Source organism: Sphaeramia orbicularis, chromosome 18, assembly GCF_902148855.1.
Source record: "Sphaeramia orbicularis chromosome 18, fSphaOr1.1, whole genome shotgun sequence".
Taxonomy (NCBI): domain Eukaryota; kingdom Metazoa; phylum Chordata; class Actinopteri; order Kurtiformes; family Apogonidae; genus Sphaeramia; species Sphaeramia orbicularis.
In genome coordinates, this window is record NC_043974.1 from 39,090,240 (window position 1) to 39,111,352 (window position 21,113).

The following is a 21,113-nucleotide window of genomic DNA, read 5'->3' on the forward strand; positions in this document are numbered from 1 at the left end:
ATAATCCTACTATAACGGACGTTCTGTGTGCGATACGTGTCCCGATGTTGCAGCACAGGAGGGCGTACTGGTGCAATACAGCTGTTGCACCACAGGAGGGCGCTATCGTACAATGGCACCACGGGTACAATGCAGCTAGTAATAATAATAATGAATATATCTGTAAATCAACACGATATTTACGTTCATCGCCATGTTTATGGAATGACTTCTTGTGTCATCTGGCGATAATAAATAAACAAATCATCACATTTGTGATTTAATGGAAAAATCGACATTACACACTTTTGTTTTTCCACACTTAATAAATATCGGTAAAGTTTCGTGCAGACGTCCAATGGAAAAGCGACTAATGTTGTAAATCAGGAGCGTTTGCTCTTCAGACCCATCATCTGACAACATTATGATCTACAGGAGTTCTTCTCCAACCACCACAACTCTGTCAAACAACAGAAAATGTGGAAAAGTCTTCAGTCGATCAGATAAAGCAGCACAGGATAGACAGTCTGTCAGGTGGCTCCGGTCCTAGCTCTGGTCTTCTTTCTGAGCTTGTACTGCCTGGTCCTGGTCTGTGGTTCCAGTTGAAGCCAAAGTGGTCTGGTCCCTCTGTGAGGCGTTCAGGGCCAGCTGCATGGCCCAGATGCTCAGCGGCCTCATGTAGGCCAGAGAGCGGTAGATGCTCTTCTCACAGTAGGCCTCAGGAGTCTGGAAGGCCATGCCCAGCTGTTCCCACACAGTCCGGTAACAGCCTTCAGCCGTACGCAGGCCTTCGGTCAACATACCCTGAGGAGGACAACAGCAATACAGTCACAAACAGATAGTCACAGAAAAAATTATTGGAGCATCAAAAGTCATTTTGGTCATAAAATGATTCTATGGGTCAGTCTTCATGTTGGCCTGATGGTTTTAGAAATATTTAACTCATGAAAAGTGTTGAAAAAGGCTTATGACTACATTTCTCAACTCCATTCATTTACTTCTGAAAAATAACCGATTTGGACATAAGAGGTTTCTGTCATATCAGTCCCCGGACTTCTACTTGTTTTGTCTGTCTTGTGTGTCGTTTCCTGTTTTATTTTGTTAAGTTTCCCTCATGTGTCTTGTCTGGTGTCTTTACTTCCTTTTTGTGTTCACCTTTTCCCTGATTACCTGACTCCTCCCTGATTGTCTCCACCTGTGTCCAATTGTCTTCCCGCCCTCTTGTGTATTTAAACCCTGTGTTCTCCCCTGTTCATTGCCAGTTCGTTTTCCTCCTTTTGGTGTGTTAACTTACCAGCGTTTTTTGGATCCTGTTTGTTCGCCTGCCTGTTTTGACCCGTTTTGCCCTTTGACCACCGTCTCTGCCTGTCCCTCGTCTGCCTGCTCGTCTGTCTTCGACCTGGTTCGTCTATCACACCTGAGAATTCGCCTGACCCCTGTCTGTTCATCCGCCTCGGTGCCCTATCCTGGTTTCGACCCCTGCCTGGACTATCGGTACGTGAGCCTGCCTATCCCCATGTACGTTTGCCTGAGTGATTGTCCTCCTGTGTATGACCTGGTCTGTCCCCTGACTCTTCTGTGTTTCTTCCTTGTCGGGTTCCCCTCGTGTGCTCCCGACCAGGGCTGTAAAGTGGTTCTCCTGGAATCCGAAACCAAGACGGTTCCCCACCACAGCCACACTGAAGAAAGATCCATTACTTTCCTGTGTGAATTATTAACTCTGACTGTATTCAATAAATCCCCTTTAATTGTATTTCCGTCTGAGGGTCTTGCATCTGGGTCCGGTTCTCGTACCATCAGTCCTAACAGTACGAACTGGCCAGATATGGACCCAGCAGACCTTGACCAGGTCCGGGAGGCAATTCGGGCGCAGGAGCACCGTCTAGGGGGGCACGAGCAGGTGTTACAAACTATCCTCGACAAGATGAACCAGCTCTCTGTCCAGATCGCCCAGTCCTCCCTCACTCAGGTTCAGGTGCCTGCCCAGCCGGCTGAGCCCGTACCTTCTGTTTCGTCCGCACGAGTCCCGGACGAACCTAATATCCCTCCGCCAAATAAGTACTCAGGTAACCCAGAGACTTGCAGAAATTTCTTTACTCAGATTCAGTTAATTATTGAGGCTCAGCCAAGGCGCTTTTCTAATGACTCTGCTAAGATAGCGTACGTGGCTAGTTTATTGGAGGGTCCCCCCCTAAGTTATCTCAATGCCTTATTGGAACAGGAATCCCCAGTGGCCCGCTCCTATTCTAGATTATGTGCTGAACTAAAACGTGTGTATGATCACCCCGTTCGGGGTGAGCAGGCTGCTCTACTGCTTATGAGGCTGAGGCAGGGGGAGCGACCCATCAGACAATATGTGTGTGAGTTCCGTTCTCTGGCGGTTGAGTCCGAGTGGAACGAGAAAGCTCTAATAACTGCTTTTCGGTCGGGTCTCACTCGAGCCATCGGACGTGAGATGGCGCTCCGCCAGGAATTAAGGACCCTGGAGGAGGTCATCGAGGCGGCCATCCAGACCTCCGACCAGATGACCTTCTGGAACGCAGAACCGTCACGGACCCGTCCGTTATCCCAGGCGGCTGAAAGCTATCCGGCGTCAGGACTCCCGTTCCCAGTAACTGAGGCAGGTGACGGGCCTAAGGAGGAGGTCATGCAGCTGGGTCGCACTCGTCTCTCGGCGGAGGAACATCGGCGCCGTCTGGTGGCAGGGCTCTGCCTCTACTGTGGTCAGGATGGGCATCGGGTGGCTAACTGTCCCAGCAAAAACAAGTCAGCCTCAGGTGAGGACAGATTAATTAGCCGAACTGTATGTGTATCCGATTCTTCTCGCCTGCAACCTATGATCCTTCTCAGTTCTGCCTCCCTGTCATTGCAGCACCCCGTGTTAATAGACTCAGGTTCGGACGCCAATCTAATGGACATCAACCTCGCCCTGAAGCTGGGACTCGGTCTGAAGCCCCTTGAAAGACCGCTGGAGGCTAAAGCACTAGATGACCGGTTAATATGTCGGATCACCCAGCGCACTCAACCTGTGACTGTCCGGTTCTCTGATGGTCACTCAGAATCTCTGTCCTTTCATGTATATCAGTCTGAGGCTCATCCCCTTATTTTAGGTTTCCCCTGGCTCCAGCGTCACAATCCCTGTATGGACTGGAGCACAGGGAAGGTCCGGGCATGGGGGGAGGGGTGCGCCTCTTGTTTAGTAGGGGTTATTCAGTCTGAGCCACAATCCCAGTTTCCATTCACCACGGTGGCCTCAGTTCAGTCCTTTAAGGTGGATGAGGCGGATTTCCCGGCTCTCAGTAAAGTACCAGAACAGTATCATGACCTGAAACAGGTATTTAGTAAGACCCGGGCTACATCTCTACCCCACACAGACCCTACGACTGCGCCATAGACCTCCGTCCTGGAACCTGTCCCCCGAGAGGGAGGTTATACTCCCTGTCGGGCCCTGAGACGGCCGCCATGCAGAAGTATATAGATGAGTCACTGGCCGCAGGGTTGATTAGACCGTCCTCGTCACCTGCAGGAGCAGGGTTTTTCTTTGTAGATAAGAAAGACAAGACTCTGAGACCCTGTATTGATTACAGAGGTCTCAATGAGATTACTGTCCGTAATCGATACCCGTTACCCCTGATGTCATCTGCTTTCGAGCTCCTGCATGGAGCCCGGATTTTTACTAAACTGGACCTCAGGAATGCATATCATCTGGTGAGAATCAGAGAGGGAGATGAATGGAAGACGGCATTTAACACCCCTAGTGGGCATTATGAATATTTGGTGATGCCTTTTGGTTTGACTAATGCTCCTGCTGTCTTTCAGGCCCTAGTTAATGACGTCCTCCGTGAAATGCTTAACCTGTTCGTGTTTGTCTATCTGGATGACATTTTGATTTTCTCCCCCGATGAGAAGTCACATATCCAGCATGTCCGTCAGGTCCTGCAGAAACTGCTCGAAAACCAGCTGTACGTTAAAGCTGAGAAGTGCGAATTCCACCGGTCCTCCGTCTCCTTTCTTGGTTTCATCATCGGCGAGGGGAGTGTCCAGATGGACCCGGAGAAGGTCAGCGCCGTCAGGGACTGGCCCACACCCACATCTCGCAAAGAGGTACAGAGATTTTTGGGTTTTGCTAATTTTTATCGGCAGTTCATTCGGGGTTTCAGCAATGTGGCTGCCCCCTTGCACTGTCTCACCTCCCCTAAGACTGTTTTCAGTTGGAGCCCCGAAGCCGAGGAGGCGTTTGGTCGCCTTAAAACGGCTTTCACGTCAGCACCAATCCTGTCCGTCCCTGATCCGGCCCTGCAGTTTGTGGTGGAGGTGGATGTTTATGTTTATGTTTACGCATTTGGCAGACGCTTTTTTCCAAAGCGACTTACAGGGGAAAACCAATTAAATCACTCAATCAATCAAATTTTATTTATATAGCGCCAGATCACAAAAAAGTTATCTCTTGACATAGAGTTGGTCAAAACCAGACTCTAAGTCAATTCTACAGAAACCCAACAGAATCCTCCAGGAGCAAACACTTGTGACTGGTGACAGTGGCGAGGAAAAACTTCCCTTTAACAGCAGAAACCTGGAGCAGACCCAGACTCCTGGAGGATGGCCGTCTGCCTTGACCAGTTGGGGTTAAAGAGAGAGAGTAGAGAAGGGGAAAAAGAGAGAGCGATAGAGATAGAGACTGGGGGAGAGGGGGAGAAGGGGGGAGTAGGGGGAGACACATGGAGGCGGTTGAGGATAAGTGAGTGGTGATGATGAGGGCAGGGAAGAGGCCGGACCACCGCAGCAGGTCCAGAGATAATCGTGAAAGAATCTGTGGTTGTCCTGGGAAAAACCTTATTAGAATATTTAAAATGGAATGTTTGAAAGTGCGAGGACAGGAGGTGCTCTCGGAAGAGCTGGGTCTTCAGGAGCTTCTTGAAGATAGGCAGGGATGACTCTGTTCTTGTAGCACTTGGTAGAGCGTTCCACCAACGTGGAACGACCCATGAAAAGAGCCTGGATTGTCTTGTACAAGGTCTGGGCACCACCAGACTACGTTCCCCACGATGCTTCTGATGTGGGGGTGGGGGCTGTCATCTCACAAAGATCTCCAAGTGACAATAAGCTCCACCCATGTGCTTTCCTGTCACGGAGGCTGTCTAAGGCTGACAGGAACTACGACATCGGGAATCGGGAGCTGTTAGCCATCAAGGTGGCGCTAGAGGAATGGAGGCACTGGTTGGAGGGAACGGAGGTCCTGTTCTTGGTTTGGACAGACCATAAGAACCTGGAATATCTGCGCTCCGTCAAGCGTCTAAACTCCAGACAGGCCAGGTGGGCTCTTTTTTTCACTCGTTTTAATTTTTTTCTGTCTTATCGGCCAGGCTCTAAGAATGGCAAACCTGACGCTCTGTCCAGAATGTTTTCTCTTACTGATTCTGTCCTTGAACCTGAAACTATTCTGCCAGATTCCTGTGTGGTGGGGGCTTTTCTGTGGGATATTGAGAGGTCTGTGATGGAGGCCCTTAAAGACTGTGACGTCCCGGAGGGGGTTCCGCCGGACCGGCTGTTTATCCCTGTTTCTCTCCGCCCACAGGTGATTCACTGGGCTCACACCTCCAGGATGACATGCCACCCAGGGGTTCAGCGCACCATGTTTTTCATAAAACAGCGGTTCTGGTGGCCTAGCATGGTAAAGGAGGTGGCGGAGTATGTGGCTGCGTGTCCCGTCTGTGCCTCATGTAAATCATCCCACTCAGCTCCAGCCGGTCAGTTGTGTCCTCTACCAGTTCCCAAGAGGCCATGGTCTGACATCTCCCTGGACTTCGTGACTGGACTGCCCCTCTCGGACGGTAATACCACCGTACTCACTATTGTGGACAGATTTTCTAAAATGGTCCATTTTGTAGCCATGCCTAAACTCCCCACCGCTAAGGAGACGGCGGAGGCCGTTTTGTACAATGTGTGCAGAATTCATGGTTTTCCTAAAGACGTGGTCTCCGATAGGGGACCGCAGTTTGTCGCCCGCTTCTGGCGGGCTTTTTGTGCCCTCATTGGGGCATCTGTCAGTCTGTCATCTGGATATCATCCTCAGACTAATGGGCAAACGGAACGGGTCAACCAGGTGTTGGAAGCCGGCCTGCGGGTGTTGGCGTCTCAGAACCCGGCCTCGTGGAGCCGCCAGCTGATGTGGGTGGAGGTCGCCCACAATACCCTTCCCTGCGCCTCCTCTGGACTGTCCCCGTTCCATGTGGTCCACGGATATCAGCCGCCCCTGTTTCCTTCTTCCGAGAAGGAGGTCAGCGTTCCGTCGGCCCAGGTCCTCATTAGGCGCTGCACCTCCTGCAGCGCCTCCAAGTCCTCCACTTGGATGCGGGCCAGGCAGGCCCTGTTGAAGTCCGCCGGCTATTATAAGACTATGGCGGACCGCCGCAGGACCCCTGCACCGGCTTATCAGCAGGATCAGCGGGTGTGGCTGTCCACGCGTCATCTGCCATTGAGGGTGGAAAGCCGTAAGCTGACTCCCAGGTTTGTTGGCCCATTTCCCATCTCAAAAGTTATTAACCCTGTTTCTGTCCGCTTAAAGCTGCCAAGAACCATGAAGATCCACCCCACTTTTCATGTCAGTCAAGTCAAACCTGCGAAGGAAAGCCAGCTGGTACCCCCCACCCAGCCTCCACCACCGCCCTGGATCATTGATGGTGAACCAGTTTACTCCGTGCGCCGGCTCCTGGCGGCCCGTCGCCGTGGACGTGGATTCCAGTACCTGGTGGATTGGGAGGGATACGGACCAGAAGAGCGATCCTGGGTCCCTGCGTCCTTCATCCTGGACCCGGACCTCATCAGGGATTTTCATCACTGCCATCCTGAGGTTCCTGGTCCGTCTGGAGCCGTCCCTTGAGGGGGGGGTACTGTCATATCAGTCCCCGGACTTCTACTTGTTTTGTCTGTCTTGTGTGTCGTTTCCTGTTTTATTTTGTTAAGTTTCCCTCATGTGTCTTGTCTGGTGTCTTTACTTCCTTTTTGTGTTCACCTTTTCCCTGATTACCTGACTCCTCCCTGATTGTCTCCACCTGTGTCCAATTGTCTTCCCGCCCTCTTGTGTATTTAAACCCTGTGTTCTCCCCTGTTCATTGCCAGTTCGTTTTCCTCCTTTTGGTGTGTTAACTTACCAGCGTTTTTTGGATCCTGTTTGTTCGCCTGCCTGTTGTGACCCGTTTTGCCCTTTGACCACCGTCTCTGCCTGTCCCTCGTCTGCCTGCTCGTCTGTCTTCGACCTGGTTCGTCTATCACACCTGAGAATTCGCCTGACCCCTGTCTGTTCATCCGCCTTGGTGCCCTATCCTGGTTTCGACCCCTGCCTGGACTATCGGTACGTGAGCCTGCCTATCCCCATGTACGTTTGCCTATGGTGTGGCTTGTGATTATGCTCAGGAGAGATCTACATAATGTTACCAATTCATGCCAGAAAAGATATGTAGTGTATTAAAACTTTAATAAAGATATGTGTAAAAAAACAAAACAACAACGAAAAGAACAACAAAATCCATGTATACAAGAGAACAGCTGTAGAATAGCTGTCCGCTGTAGTGACCAGTGTGCATGAAAGGGTTAAATTAGAGCTGCAACCGATTAATCGATTAGGTGCTTGAAGAGAATGCAAAAATTCACGATTCGATTAATCAACTCGAATTAATTGAATGGAAACATATTCTATTGCAGTTTTCCTGAATTGAAGCTTCTTTGTGCGTCACAATAAGCGTCCGTGTGAAACACAACAGTGGAACCAATGTTTAACAGCAGAGAAATGAAGGAAACAAAGCTTTGATTCAGGAGAATTGTGGTTGAATGATTTTTTTTGGATCAGTTTGAAGCGATTAATCGGTTGCAGCTCTACTTTAAATCACTGTTTTCACTTTAAATCACTGTGCCCTGAAATGTGTAAATACTGTACACTGACTATACATTTAGTTTTCTACAGATTTTTGAATTAGAAGTGTTTGGTTTACAGTATTACACAGGAAGTTTTTTAGACTAAGTTTTTTAGCATGTTTTCTGAGAGTATATACTAACCTTAATGTCAGTGTTAATCTGGTTACTAACCTTATGCTGTATGCAAAGATCCTGAATACTTACATTTCCCTTGGTATTAATAAAATATCTATCTATCTATCTATCTATCTATCTATCTATCTATCTATCTATCTATCTATCTATCTATCTATCTATCTATCTATCTATCTATCTATCTATCTATCTATCTATCTATCTATCTATCTATCTATCTATCTATCTATCTATCTATCTATGTTCAGAAGTTATTCAACAGTTGACATCAGTAGATGATTTTGGTTGCCAGTGGCTGTTTGGGTCTTTATGGGTTAATCAAAACAAATCCATAATTCCTAATATGATGTAAAATTAAATGGGGAATTGTAATTATATTTAAATATATCTGGATATTTTGCATTCTTCTGCAATAATCAGTAGACTTCATGGACACTATAATATAAATTACATTTTTCCACCGTGTCATTCTTCCACCCTCACCTTGGTCCAGTCACTGTCCATCCATCATAAGTCTGGTCTGCATATCCAGAGTTCTCAATGAGTCCGTCTCCATCCAGGTCGAACTTCATCTCCGACTCCATCACCGCCTGCCAAACCGAGAACCACAGAGATGAACGGAACATGTTTGTGACAGTGCAACCCAAACAGCAGATATCTTATATTATATTTAACCCATGAAGACCCAAACATCCACTGGTGACCGAAAGCATCTACTGACCTAAACTGTTTAATACTTGTTTATCCACTAATCCTATCAATACATGTAAATAATTTGTGTAAAATACAGTTTGTCATCTTTTCATGGTCATCAGATGTGACCCATTTGGACGTTCAGAGGCTCCGTAGTTACCGTGGAAACACCGCAATCATCTACAACATTGATTCACCAGTAAAACCCATGGAGTTGGATCAATAACAGTGGATAGACACACGTGGTTTATGTTCATTTAATGATATATTTTACTGAAACAATCACTTTTTCTGCAGTTTCTGACATAATGACCCTTAACTTTAATCTGATCTTTAAAGAACATCTACATGATCAATAAATTAAATATAGGAAAATACATCCTTTGCACTGAAAAAAAAAAAACAAAAACGCAAAATGCAGCGAATAATATTATAATAAATCGTGATAAATCACTTAAGAAAAATTAAATATAGAAAAAAATATATTTTGGAACAGCTATAAAAGTAGCACTGGGTCTTTATGGGTTAAGGCTGGACAGGATCTACAATGTACCGCATGTATCACAACTCTTCATAGAATTTTTTTTTATGATGGCGGCATATTAAGACATCCCTCTTAAGAGTTAGTGGTTCATGTTAAATAGATCAAGAATGAAGGTAAATCTGGATTATAGTGAGCCTTAGATCACAGATTATTGTAGTGTTTGTGTTGCATAAATACTACTACTAATAATAATAAAAATAATAATAATAATAATAATGATAATACTAATATTACTACTATTACTACTACTACTACTACTACTACTAATAATAATAATAGTAATAATAATAATAATAATAATAATGATACTACTACTACTACTACTACTACTACTACTATTAATAATAATAATGGTAATACTACTACTACTACTACTACTACTACTACTAGTACTAATAATAATAATAAAAATAATAATAATAATAATAATAATGATACTACTACTACTACTACTACTATTAATAATAATAATAATAATAATAATAATAATAATAATAATAATAATAATAATAATAATGATACTACTACTACTACTACTACTACTACTATTAATAATAATAATGGTAATACTACTACTACTACTACTACTACTACTAGTACTAATAATAATAATAAAAATAATAATAATAATAATAATAATAATAATAATAATAATAATAATAAAAATGCAATGTTAGTTAGGCTTACAAAGGAAAATGTAAACCACTTTAGAAAATATATCACCACATATATTGTGCTTCTGCCTAAATATTTTGAGAATTTTTGGCAATATCACTCAATCAATCAATCAATCAAATTTCATTTATATAGCACCAAATCATAACAAAAGTTATCTCGTGCCACTTTACATATAGTTGGTCAAAACCAGACTCTCGAGCCAATTTCCAGAAACCCAGCAGAATCCTGCAGCCCTAATGACTCAGCCCATATCTTTTCCATATCAGATACAAATACGTCCTCAGTTACCTGGCAGATTGGCCACATGTCCTGTAAATACTGCCTGTCCTGTGTGAGATGGAAGTCTCTGTAAACCTGCAGGACAAACTTGAGGTTCAGGTCCTTCCAGTCTGCAGTGTCATGGATGAGGTAGGCATTGACCCTCTGCCACGGCTCATCATCTGGGGACAGGGTTATCGTACACAACCACAGTTAGAATAATGTCAGGATTCATCAGTCATGCCCAAGAGCATTACTGTGTGATGACAACATAACATGTTTTCAATCTGCAATTATCTGTCTCAAGCAACTTTACAAATCGAATCCTATGTTGCATTAAACAGAAATGTTCTATTACGCTGTCGCTACGAGGAAAATAGTAAGCAACCACAAGGTGTAAGGTGTCTGGTTTCTGTATTCATCATATGACTATATTGCGAAACAACCACTTGTATATGCTTTAAATACAGTCACTCATTACGTAGCTAAATTCCGACCAAATTCCTAAATAAAACTGAGCGTATTTCTAAAACATCATGCTATACAAACAACTACAAAAAAACATATCCTATAAAAGACAAATAATAAGGACACATGGCTGGGCACAGAATACCCTCTTCACTAAAACATCCTCGGTAATTTGCTTCCACAACAGCAGGTGGCGCCATCAGTCAGTAAAAATAAATACATAAATAAAAAGCTAGCGTTCTGCCAAAATCAACTCTGCCAAATAATGCAAATTTATTCACAGACATTTTCAGGGTCATTAGCACGTGGCTGGTTTAATTCCATTTGTCAGTATGAATAATTGAATAAATATAAGGTTCAAATAAATTCTTACGAAATATTTGCACTTTTCTGTTTTGTTTTGTAAATACAATCTAGTATAAGATGCCAATGAAATACATAAAAAGCCACATTCTCTGAACTGAATACACATTTCAGCAGAAGCCAAGAATGTTTTCAAAAAGAACAGAATCTTTTAGATTTTAAAACACAACTTGAACTTTGCTAACTGGAAGGGTTAGCTGCTGTTAGCTTGTTGGCTAAAACAGTGTTTCTCAAAAAGTGGGGCGGGCCCCCCACTTTTGCTTTTTGCTTCGCTTTGCTTTTTGCTTCGCTTTCCGGGGGGCGCATGGAATCATTCCTAGGTGTTTATTTTTTCTTCAGGTTAGCACATGAAACAGGTGGAACTAATGTTTTAGCGTTGGAGCATTCTGGACTCATTTTAGGGTTTAGGTTTGGAGAATGGACAAGGATTGGACTGGAAAAGAAAAATGTGCAGTGTTTCTGTTTTTGCACAGTTTGTACAGTTTGCACTTTGATGTTCTCAGATGTGCAACAGCCGAACACGCTAACCGAATTGCGCCACAGAGACTGTATGAGGGATGAAATACAGTTAAAAGAGTAGAGACGATGCTGGCAGGTTTGGCTTCATACAGTCCTTTTTTTGTGGATACTACACAATATCATACTATTTTAAACTGTAATCTAAATAATATGAAACACAATTCGTACTAGTAGTCGGTCCTTCACTGGGTAAAAACCCATTAAATATTTTTGCACTGATTTATCTTCATTTCTTTTAATTCCCATTATGAGACTTTTTATCAGGTATATATTGAACAAATCATTGTTCTAACTGTGTTTAATATGTATATTTGTGTGTGTACATTTTGAAATTTGTGCCTTTTCTGTTACTTTACGTAATTATACTTGAATGGAGTAACTATGACACACAATAATTCCTCTTGGGATTAATCATGTATTACCATAAATGAACCAGTCGTCCCTGGGTGGGCTCGAACCACCAACCTTTCGGTTAACAGCCGAACGCGCTAACCGAATTGCGCCACAGAGACTGTATGAGGTGCAGAATACAGTTAAAAGAGTAGAGACGATGCTGGAAGGTTTTGGTTTTATACAATCCTTTTTCTTTTTTTTTGTGAATGCTACATAATATCATACTATTTTAAACTGGAATTCAAATAATATGAAAATAAAATTATTAGTAGTAGGTCCTTCACTGGGTACCATCCCATTTGTCTGCATTTCTTCTCATTTTCATATCGATAATATTTCAATCAGTCAATCAAACTTTATTTCTATAGCACTTTTCATACATGGTACATGTAGCACAAAGTGCTTCACAACAAAACCCCCCACAGTCCCGCAGTTGCAAATAAAAATACAAGCAATCAAAGTAAAATTTATAGTAAGAGTTTAATTAAAAGCTAGCCTAAAAAGATAAGTTTTAAGTTTACTTTTAAAAATATGAACACTTGCAGCGGACCTCAGGTCCTCAGGTAGGCTGTTCCATAGTTTGGGGCCATAAAAGCTGAATGAGGCCTCACCATGAGTCTTAGTGTGGACTCTAGGAACAGTTAAGAGATTACTACCTGAGGACCTGAGGGTCCGAGAGGGCTCATATGTTAAAAGCAAATCAGATAAATAAATAGGGCTAAGACCATTAAGAGTTTTAAAAACCAATAAAAGCTCTTTAAAACTGATCCTGAAGCTCACAGGAGCCAGTGCACAGACCTGAGCACTGGTGTTATATGCTCTCTCTTTCTGGTCCTCGTCAGCAGTCGGGCTGCAGAGTTCTGGAGCAGCTGCAGCGGTGCAGTGGTCTTCTGGGGAAGACCAGAAAGGAGAGCGTGACAGTAATCAATTCGACTTGAGACAAAAGCATGTATCAAAGTCTCTGCACTGGCTCGAGAGAGAAATGGTCGTACTCTGGCAATATTTTTTAAATGATAAAAACCAGTTTTGGTGACAGACCTGATGTGTGGCTCAAAGCTAAGCTCACAATCTAGTAAAACACCCAGACTTTTAACCCTCTCAGAGGAGCCGAGTGAATGGGTTTGGAGCTTAGCTTTGAGCCTCTCCCTCTGAGCCTCAGGACCAACAATTAAAACCTCAGTTTTGCCCTGGTTGAGCTGGAGGAAGTTTGCTGCCATCCAGGACTTAATATCTAAAATGCAATTAAAAAGGGTGTCGATGGGGCTGAGGTCATCTGGAGACACGGCAACATAAAGTTGAGTGTCATCAGCATAACCATGAAAGTTAATGCCGTGTCTCCTGATGACCTGTCCTAGAGGCAACATATAAAGGTTAAAAAGGGTTGGACCTAAAATTGACCCTTGGGGAACACCACGATCCATTTTGCACCTTTTTGATGAGTGTTCCCCAATACTAACATAAAAATCCCTGTTTGTTAAAAATGATTCAAACCAGTTAAAAACAGACCCAGAGAGACCAACTGTGTTATGTAATCTGTCTAAAAGAATGTGGTGGTCCACAGTGTCAAACACTGCCGTAAGATCCAACAGGACCAAGACGGCAAGCTTTTTGTTGTCCATGTTGGATCTAATGTCATTTAAAATTTGAACCTGTGCCGTCTCTGTACTATGGTGTGCTCTAAAACCAGATTGATAAAATTCTAAAATGTTGTTAGAATTAATAAAATCGTTGATCTGGTTAAAAAACAATTTTCTCTAAAATTTTACTTAAAAACGGCAGGTTGGACACAGGTCTGTAGTTACTGGCAAGGGAGGGGTCCAGTTTATGATTCTTGAGAAGGGGTCTGACCATGGCGGTTTTAAGAGCTGTAGGAAAGACCCCTGTCTGCAATGAATAATTTACAATATTAAGAACATCATCATCGATAAATGTAAAAATCGATTTAAAAAGAGACGTGGGAATGGAATCTAAAAAGCAAGTGGTTGTTTTTAACTGTAAAACGACTTTGTTAAGACTCTCAGCATCAACCAGGGCAAAATTCTCCAAAGTAGCAGATAAGACAGTGGATCTGAGATAAAAGCATTGCCTGGCTGTGGTTGCTGACCTGATCTGACCTGATAGACTGTATTTTACTGGTGAAGTGACTTAAGAACATATCACAGTTGGGCATATTTGAAGGAGCACTGTTGTTGAAGATGGGGTTAATTACCGAGCTAAATGTGGAAAACAGGACCTTTGGATTATGGCGGTTGTCATTTATAAGTTTGGAGAAATATGAGTGTCTTTCTTCCTTCAGACAGTTATTGTAGTTTTTAAGTTGTTCCCTGTAAATTTCATAATTGACTGTGATTTTATTCTTGCGCCACTTTCTTTCTGCTTTCCTGCAATTTTTCTTGAGATTTTTAGTTTTTCATTTTTCCATGGGCAGTTTTTTATTTTACCCATTTTTACTTTTAAAGGGGCTACAGCATCGAGAGTAGATTTCAATTTATTATTAAAATTGTCAACAATAAAATCACAGGAAGAGGGTAAAACGGGGCGAGGAATTTGAATTAAAATCTTGGTAAAATTTGAAGTCACTTCAGCAGTAAGATAACGCTTCTTGACAATTTGTACAGACCGGGGAGGCTGAACAATAATACTTACATTAAAAAACACACAAAAATGATCTGATAGGCCAACATCCACAACAGAGACAGGATCAGCAGAAATTCCATATGTGATCACAAGATCCAGTGTGTGGCCTCTGTTGTGAGTGGGTTGTGAGACATGTTGTTTAAAATCCATACAATTTAAAATATTTAAAAATTCTGTTGCCAACAAGTCTGATTGATTATCAATGTGTAAATTAAAATCACCTACAATAATAATTTTCTCATATGTTGAGTGAGCAATGGACAGGAGATCAGAGAACTGACTGATAAAGAGTGTAGAGGGCTTGGGGGGGGCGGTAAATGCAGATAAAAAGAATATGAGGATTAATTCAAACCAGAGAGTGATACTCAAATGATGAGTAGTGATTAAAAGAAACATTTTTGAAGCCGTATGAGGTGGAAAAGATTGTGGCTGTGCCACCTCCTCTTTTTCCTGTGCGGGATGAGTATGCGTAGTTATAATCAGGAGGGGTGGTTTCATTTAAAATTGCCGCTCCATCAGCACCTGTCCATGTCTCTGTTAAAAACATGCAGTCTAAGTTCCTGTCAATAATCATATCATTAATTACAAACGATTTATTTGACAGTGATCTCACGTTTAAAACTGCCGTTTTAAAAGTCCCTGAGGGATTGTTCTCCTCGGTTCCGTGCATGCGCAGGGGCACAAGATGATTTAAGTTTATGGACTTACGACCGATCCTCTGTCTTTTAGATTTGTATGTTATGTGGACTGGAATATTGTGCGTCGGTATACTTAACTCTGATGAGGTCCGAAGTCATTCCTGAGACTGCGAGGATGTGGATGTTGGGGACGGGGATGCGCACCTAGAGTCCTGGCGCAGTGCCAAATAAAAGTTTATGTTGGTGGAGAGAAAGCGCGCTCCCCTGTAGTTTAGGTGTAGTCCATCCTTATTATACGAGTCCATACGATTCCAGAAAAGATTAAAATTGTCAATATACGCCATGTCGTGGGCCAGGCAGGAGGATGACAGCCATATGTGTAAAGACAGGAGCCTGGAGAAGCGGCCATACCCACGGCCAATTGTAGGGATAGGGCCAGATATGAAATATTTCACCCTTGCTTGGCGCAGAATATTAAAAAGGTTTAGAAAATCAACCTTTAAAAGCTCCGACTGTCGCCGGGGAACGTCATTGGTGCCGACATGTACTATTACCGTGTGGACAGAGGGGTGCACTTCCAGTGCGTCATGAATTTTTTCACTGATGTCTTTTACTGTGGCCCCTGGGAAACACATTGTGACAGTCGACCTACACTTCACACGGCGAATAATAGAATCCCCAATCAACAAGGTCGTAGGGGCCGGTCGGGGACGCGCCTTGGGGCAACCATCCTGGGGCGTACTGCGTTCGCTCAGTCCAGGGCCAATCATGTCCGTGGAGGAGGCTGCGCAGGTGGAGGGCTTGCCTACGGGGTGGTTTCGTGTCTCCGGAGGGAACGAGGCGGGAGACACGGCCGGAGGAGAGCCTGGTCGGGGGGTGAAAGTCAACACAGCTGGCCTGCGTGGGGCGGGCTGGCGAGGCGCACCTTTAGGAGTGCAGCGCATCACAGAGCACCCGAAGTTGGCTGTCTGCTGGTGTTGAGCGGCTCTTGGCAATGGTGGAAATTCCTGCTCATCCAACACATTGTACCTGTTGGACAGGTTGATCTCCGGGGCTGGTTGTGATGTCTTACGCTGTTCGCCAGTTTTTGCTCGGCGCGGCACCAAAGTCCAATCCTCAGGCCCAGAGGGTGTGGAGCAGCGGCGGGTAGACTTTGGCATGGCTCCCTGTTTTATCCAATGATCGCTTAATCGCGGCGGGGCAGAGTTATTTATCACATATATATTGTACAAGTTGATGTTCTATCTTTGTTTCATGTGTATTTTGTATGTTTTGACATTTGTGCCTTTTCTGTTATTTTAATTGTAGTTGCACGGAGCAACGATGCCACACAATAATGGGCCCTGTGATTAATACAGTATTAACATAAATGAACCAATCGTCCCTGGGTGGGCTCGAACCACCAACCTTTCGATTAACAGTCGAACGCGCTAACCGAATTGCGCCAGAGAGACTGTATGAGGTGTAGAATACAGTTAAAAGAGTAGAGACGATGCTGGCAGGTTTGGTTTCATACAGTCCTTTTTTTGGATACTACAGAATATCATACTATTTTAAACTGTAATTGAAATAATATGAAAAAGCAATTATTAGTAGTAGGTCCTTCACTGGGTAAAAACTAATTAAACATTTATTTATCTACATTTCTTTTAATTATCAAAATGATACTATTTAGCAGGTACAAATCTCTGTTCTAACTGTTTTATATGTATATTTTGTAGGCGTATATTCAGTCATTTATGCCTTTTCTGCTACTTTAATTATACTTTCACAGTGTTAGTGTGACACACAATAATTCCCCCTGGGATTAGTAAAGTATTATTATAAATAAACCAGTCGTCCCTGGGTGGGCTCGAACCACCAACCTTTCAGTTATCAGCCGGATGTACTAACCAAATTGCACCACAGAGACATACACCCCACTTAAGGTTGTATGGAACAGTCATGACAGTATTTCCAGTGTTATACAGTAGTTTATCTACACTGATACTTTTATGTTGTACAGTACACCCTCCTGACTAAGTATAATGATTGTGAACACACTTATGTTCATGGAATTGTTTGTGAATAGAGACCTTATTGCATCACAAACTCCCAGGTTTGTTGTCATCTGGTATTGTGTCCAAACCATAGTACTTCAGTTTAGAATGTACTGAGGGTATACTTTAACACATTAATAGACATATTTCCCAAGAAAGAAATCAAATAATCAAACAATAATTCCTCCTCCATCATAACGTTATTTCCAGTGAACATGTATTTTGAAGGCCCTTCACTGGGTAAAAACCCACTACATTTTTGCACCCTTATTTATTCACATTTCTTTTAAAGATCATAAAGATAATATTTATCTGGTACACATTGTACAAACTGCTGCTCTAACTGTATTTAGTAGAGTGTTTGATATGTATATTTTTCTGTGTATGTTTAGACATATACACTACAGGTCAAAAGTTCTAGAACATGGCCCAGGGAAGCCTCTTTTCTTATTCTGAAGTCTCAGCAGTGGCTTTCTGCTGCAACTCGACCCATCAAACCTGCAACTGGAAGTCTTCTGTTCACAGCTGAAACTCAGACTTGCTTCCTACGACCACTATCTTCACTGTGTTTGAAGCTGTTGTCCTGTCAGTCTCCTCTCACTCCAGTTGTTGAATGTCATAAACTTGTCTTCTGGTTCTGTTGTGTCTTTGGCTCTGCCACACCTCTTCTGTCAGCATTTCCTCCAGTTTCTGAGTGCCTTTGGATGGTGAAGGAAACTGGACTTACTGACACCTGGACTTTCTTGGACATTTCTCTGTAGGACAGACCCACATTTTTAAGTGTTCTGATGGTCTGTCTCTTCTATTGTTAATTGCCTTTTCCTCTTTTCCATTTTTATAGTAACACACTACTTTCTGCAGTACAATACTGTTCAAATAATTGTCACAACGGTATGGTACCAAAGTGTGTTCCAACCCTAATCCAACAAAGTGGAAGTGCTGCTGGGTCTTCTTCTTGGTGATTATCCACAGGTGCTCTCTGGAAACTTGTGGTGTGTCTGGTTGTTTAGAGTCAAAAAAAAAAAATAAATCTGCATTCGCATGCTAGGCACACTGTAGGATTTGTGTAAAAATAAAATGTCTTTATTAATTCATGGCATTTTTTAAAAATACAGTCAACGTGTTGCAACCTCTGGTCTTCATCAGGGCTTTTTTCACTAGTGAGTTGCACACCTTCATACAATCACTTTGATGACCTGAAGGAGGGAGGTGTGAGGGGAAAGAAAAGAGAGAAACAAAAAAAAACATGCATACAGACAAACATATACATTTGCACACATATACACACACGCACACAAATAATAATAATAAAATAAATTAATTAATTAATTAAAAAAAATAAAAAAATGAAAAAGAAAAAATAATAATGGAAAAAGTATATTAAAAAAAATCAACAAAAAACAAAACAAAGAAGTATATTTAAAAAAAAAAAAAAAAAAAAAAAAAAAAAAAAAAATATATATATATATATATATATACACAAATACACATTGAGGTTTTCCTTTAAATAGCAGTGTTCCGTTCCATGTGACGTCAGCCCGGTTAGCTCAGTCGGTAGAGAATCAGACTCATAATCCCAAGGTTGCTGGTTCGAGCCCCACATTGGGCGCAAACATTTGTAGGGAGGTGGGTTGTTCATGTTCAAACTTTTACTAAGTGCTGTGAGAAATGCCACATCGGTAGGTATAGCTTTAACAAAACATTAGTATAAACAAAGCAGTCGTCCCTGGGTGAGTTCGAACCACCAACCTTTCAGTTAACAGCCGAACTGCGCCACAGAGACACACATGCCCATATATGGCCGTACAGAACCCTCATGAAATTACTTCCGGTGCTGCGCAGAACCAATTGAGGTTTTCCTTTAAATAGCAGTGTTCCGTTCCATGTGACGTCAGCCCGGCTAGCTCAGTCGGTAGAGAATCAGACTCATAATCTCAAGGTTGCTGGTTCGAGCCCCACATTGGGTGCAAACAGTTTTTTTTTAATCCACCTTCTGATACTTTGTTGACACGTGATCCGTGTTTTTGCCCCATTCTCGACACTTTCAGCTCACTTTTTCAGATCAATGTCCTTAAATCTCTGTTGCAGACTGACACAGCTCTGCTCTTCAAATGTCAATCACCCACAGCTCGTGCAGACGGTACGACGTCACAGGCCCCGCCCACTTTCCTCGGTTTCCATAGCGACAAACATATTAAATTGAAATTAAGTATCTGAATTTTTTTTTTTCACTGAAATTAAGTGTCTGAATTTTTTTTTTTTCACTGAAATTAAGTATCTGAATATTTTTTTCACTGAAATTAAGTATCTGAATATTTTGTTGCACTGAAATTAAGTACCTGAATTTTTCTTTTTCACTGAAATTAAGTATCTGAATTTTTTTTTCACTCAAATTAAGTGTCTGAATTTTTTTTTTTTTCACTGAAATTAAGTATCTGAATATTTTTTTGCACTGAAATTAAGTATTTGAATATTTTTTTGCACTGAAATTAAGTATCTGAATGTTTTTTTTTCACTGAAATTAAGTATCTGAATATTTTTTGCACTGAAATAAAGTATCTGAATATTTTTTTGCAATGAAATTAAGTATCTGAATTTTTTTTTTTTTCTCAAATTAAGTATCTGAATATTTTTTTCACTGAAATTAAGTATCTGAATTTTTTATGCTCTGAAATTAAGTATCTGAATTTTGTTTTTTCATCAAAATTAAATATCTGAATATTTTTTTGCACCAAAATGAAGTATCTGAATATTTTTTTGCACTGAAATTAAGTATCTGAATAGTTTTTTGCATTGAAATTATGTATCTGAATGTTTTTTGCACGAAATTAAGCATCTGAATATTTTTTGCACTGAAATTAAGTATTAGAATATTTTGTTGCACTGAAATTAAGTACCTGAATTTTTCTTTTTCACTGAAATTAAGTATCTGAATTTTTTTTTCACTCAAATTAAGTGTCTGAATTTTTTTTTTTTTCACTGAAATTAAGTATCTGAATTTTTTTTTTGCACTGAAATTAAGTATTTGAATATTTTTTTGCACTGAAATTAAGTATCTGAATGTTTTTTTTTCACTGAAATTAAGTATCTGAATATTTTTTGCACTGAATTTAAGTATCTGAATTTTTTTTCCACTGAAATTATCTGAATTTTTTTTGCACTTAAATTAAGTATCTGAATTTTTTTGCACTGAAATGAAATATCTGAATTTTTTTTCTACTGAAATTATCTGAATGTTTTTTGTACTTAAATTAAGTATCTGAATTTTTTTTGCACTGAAATTAAGTATCTGAATTTTTTTTCCACTGAAATTATCTGAATTTTTTTCCCACTGAAATTATCTGAATTTTTTTTGCACTTAAATTAAGTATCTGAATTTTTTGCACTGAAATGAAGTATCTGAATTTTTTTTCCACTGAAATTATCTGAATGTTTTTTGCACTTAAATTAAGTATGTGAATTTTTTTGCACTGAACTTAAGTATCTGGATTTTTTTTTTGCACTGAAATTAAGTATCTGAATTTTTTTTCCACTGACATTATCTGAATTTTTTTTGCACTTAAATTATCTGAAGTTTTTTTTCACTGAAATTAAGTATCTGAATTTTTTTTTTGCACTTAAATTAAGTATCTGAATTTTTTTTTTGCACTTAAATTAAGTATCTGAAATTTTTTTTGCACTTAAATTAAGTATCTGAATTTTTTTGTCTCTGAATTCAACTATGTTCATAAATTTAGAATACAAAAAAATTCAGATGCAGAAAATTCAGATCACACGTCCAGGTCAGCATCGGCATCACATGACCAACCTAACATACCTTGATTGGCTGGCAGTCGTTTGGACTTGAGATAGAATCCA

The 21,113-nt window shown here is 41.4% G+C and overlaps 1 protein-coding gene and 3 non-coding genes across 4 annotated transcripts; all 4 read right to left on the reverse strand.

Annotated features, from left to right (window-relative positions):
• Positions 1-279: 279 nt before the first annotated feature.
• On the reverse strand, positions 280-10,408 carry LOC115438236 (non-lysosomal glucosylceramidase-like; the record flags this gene model as incomplete). Its single annotated transcript, XM_030161678.1, has 3 exons — positions 280-783; positions 8,509-8,615; positions 10,229-10,408. Coding segments are annotated over 3 exons (297 nt in total), but the record flags the coding sequence as incomplete, so codon positions are not given.
• Positions 10,409-11,985: 1,577 nt separating this feature from the next.
• Positions 11,986-12,060, reverse strand: trnan-guu (transfer RNA asparagine (anticodon GUU)). Its single transcript has one exon. It is a non-coding gene; the product is annotated as a tRNA-Asn (tRNA).
• Positions 12,061-16,595: 4,535 nt separating this feature from the next.
• Positions 16,596-16,670, reverse strand: trnan-guu (transfer RNA asparagine (anticodon GUU)). Its single transcript has one exon. It is a non-coding gene; the product is annotated as a tRNA-Asn (tRNA).
• Positions 16,671-17,053: 383 nt separating this feature from the next.
• On the reverse strand, positions 17,054-17,128 carry trnai-gau (transfer RNA isoleucine (anticodon GAU)). Its single transcript has one exon. It is a non-coding gene; the product is annotated as a tRNA-Ile (tRNA).
• Positions 17,129-21,113: the final 3,985 nt, after the last annotated feature.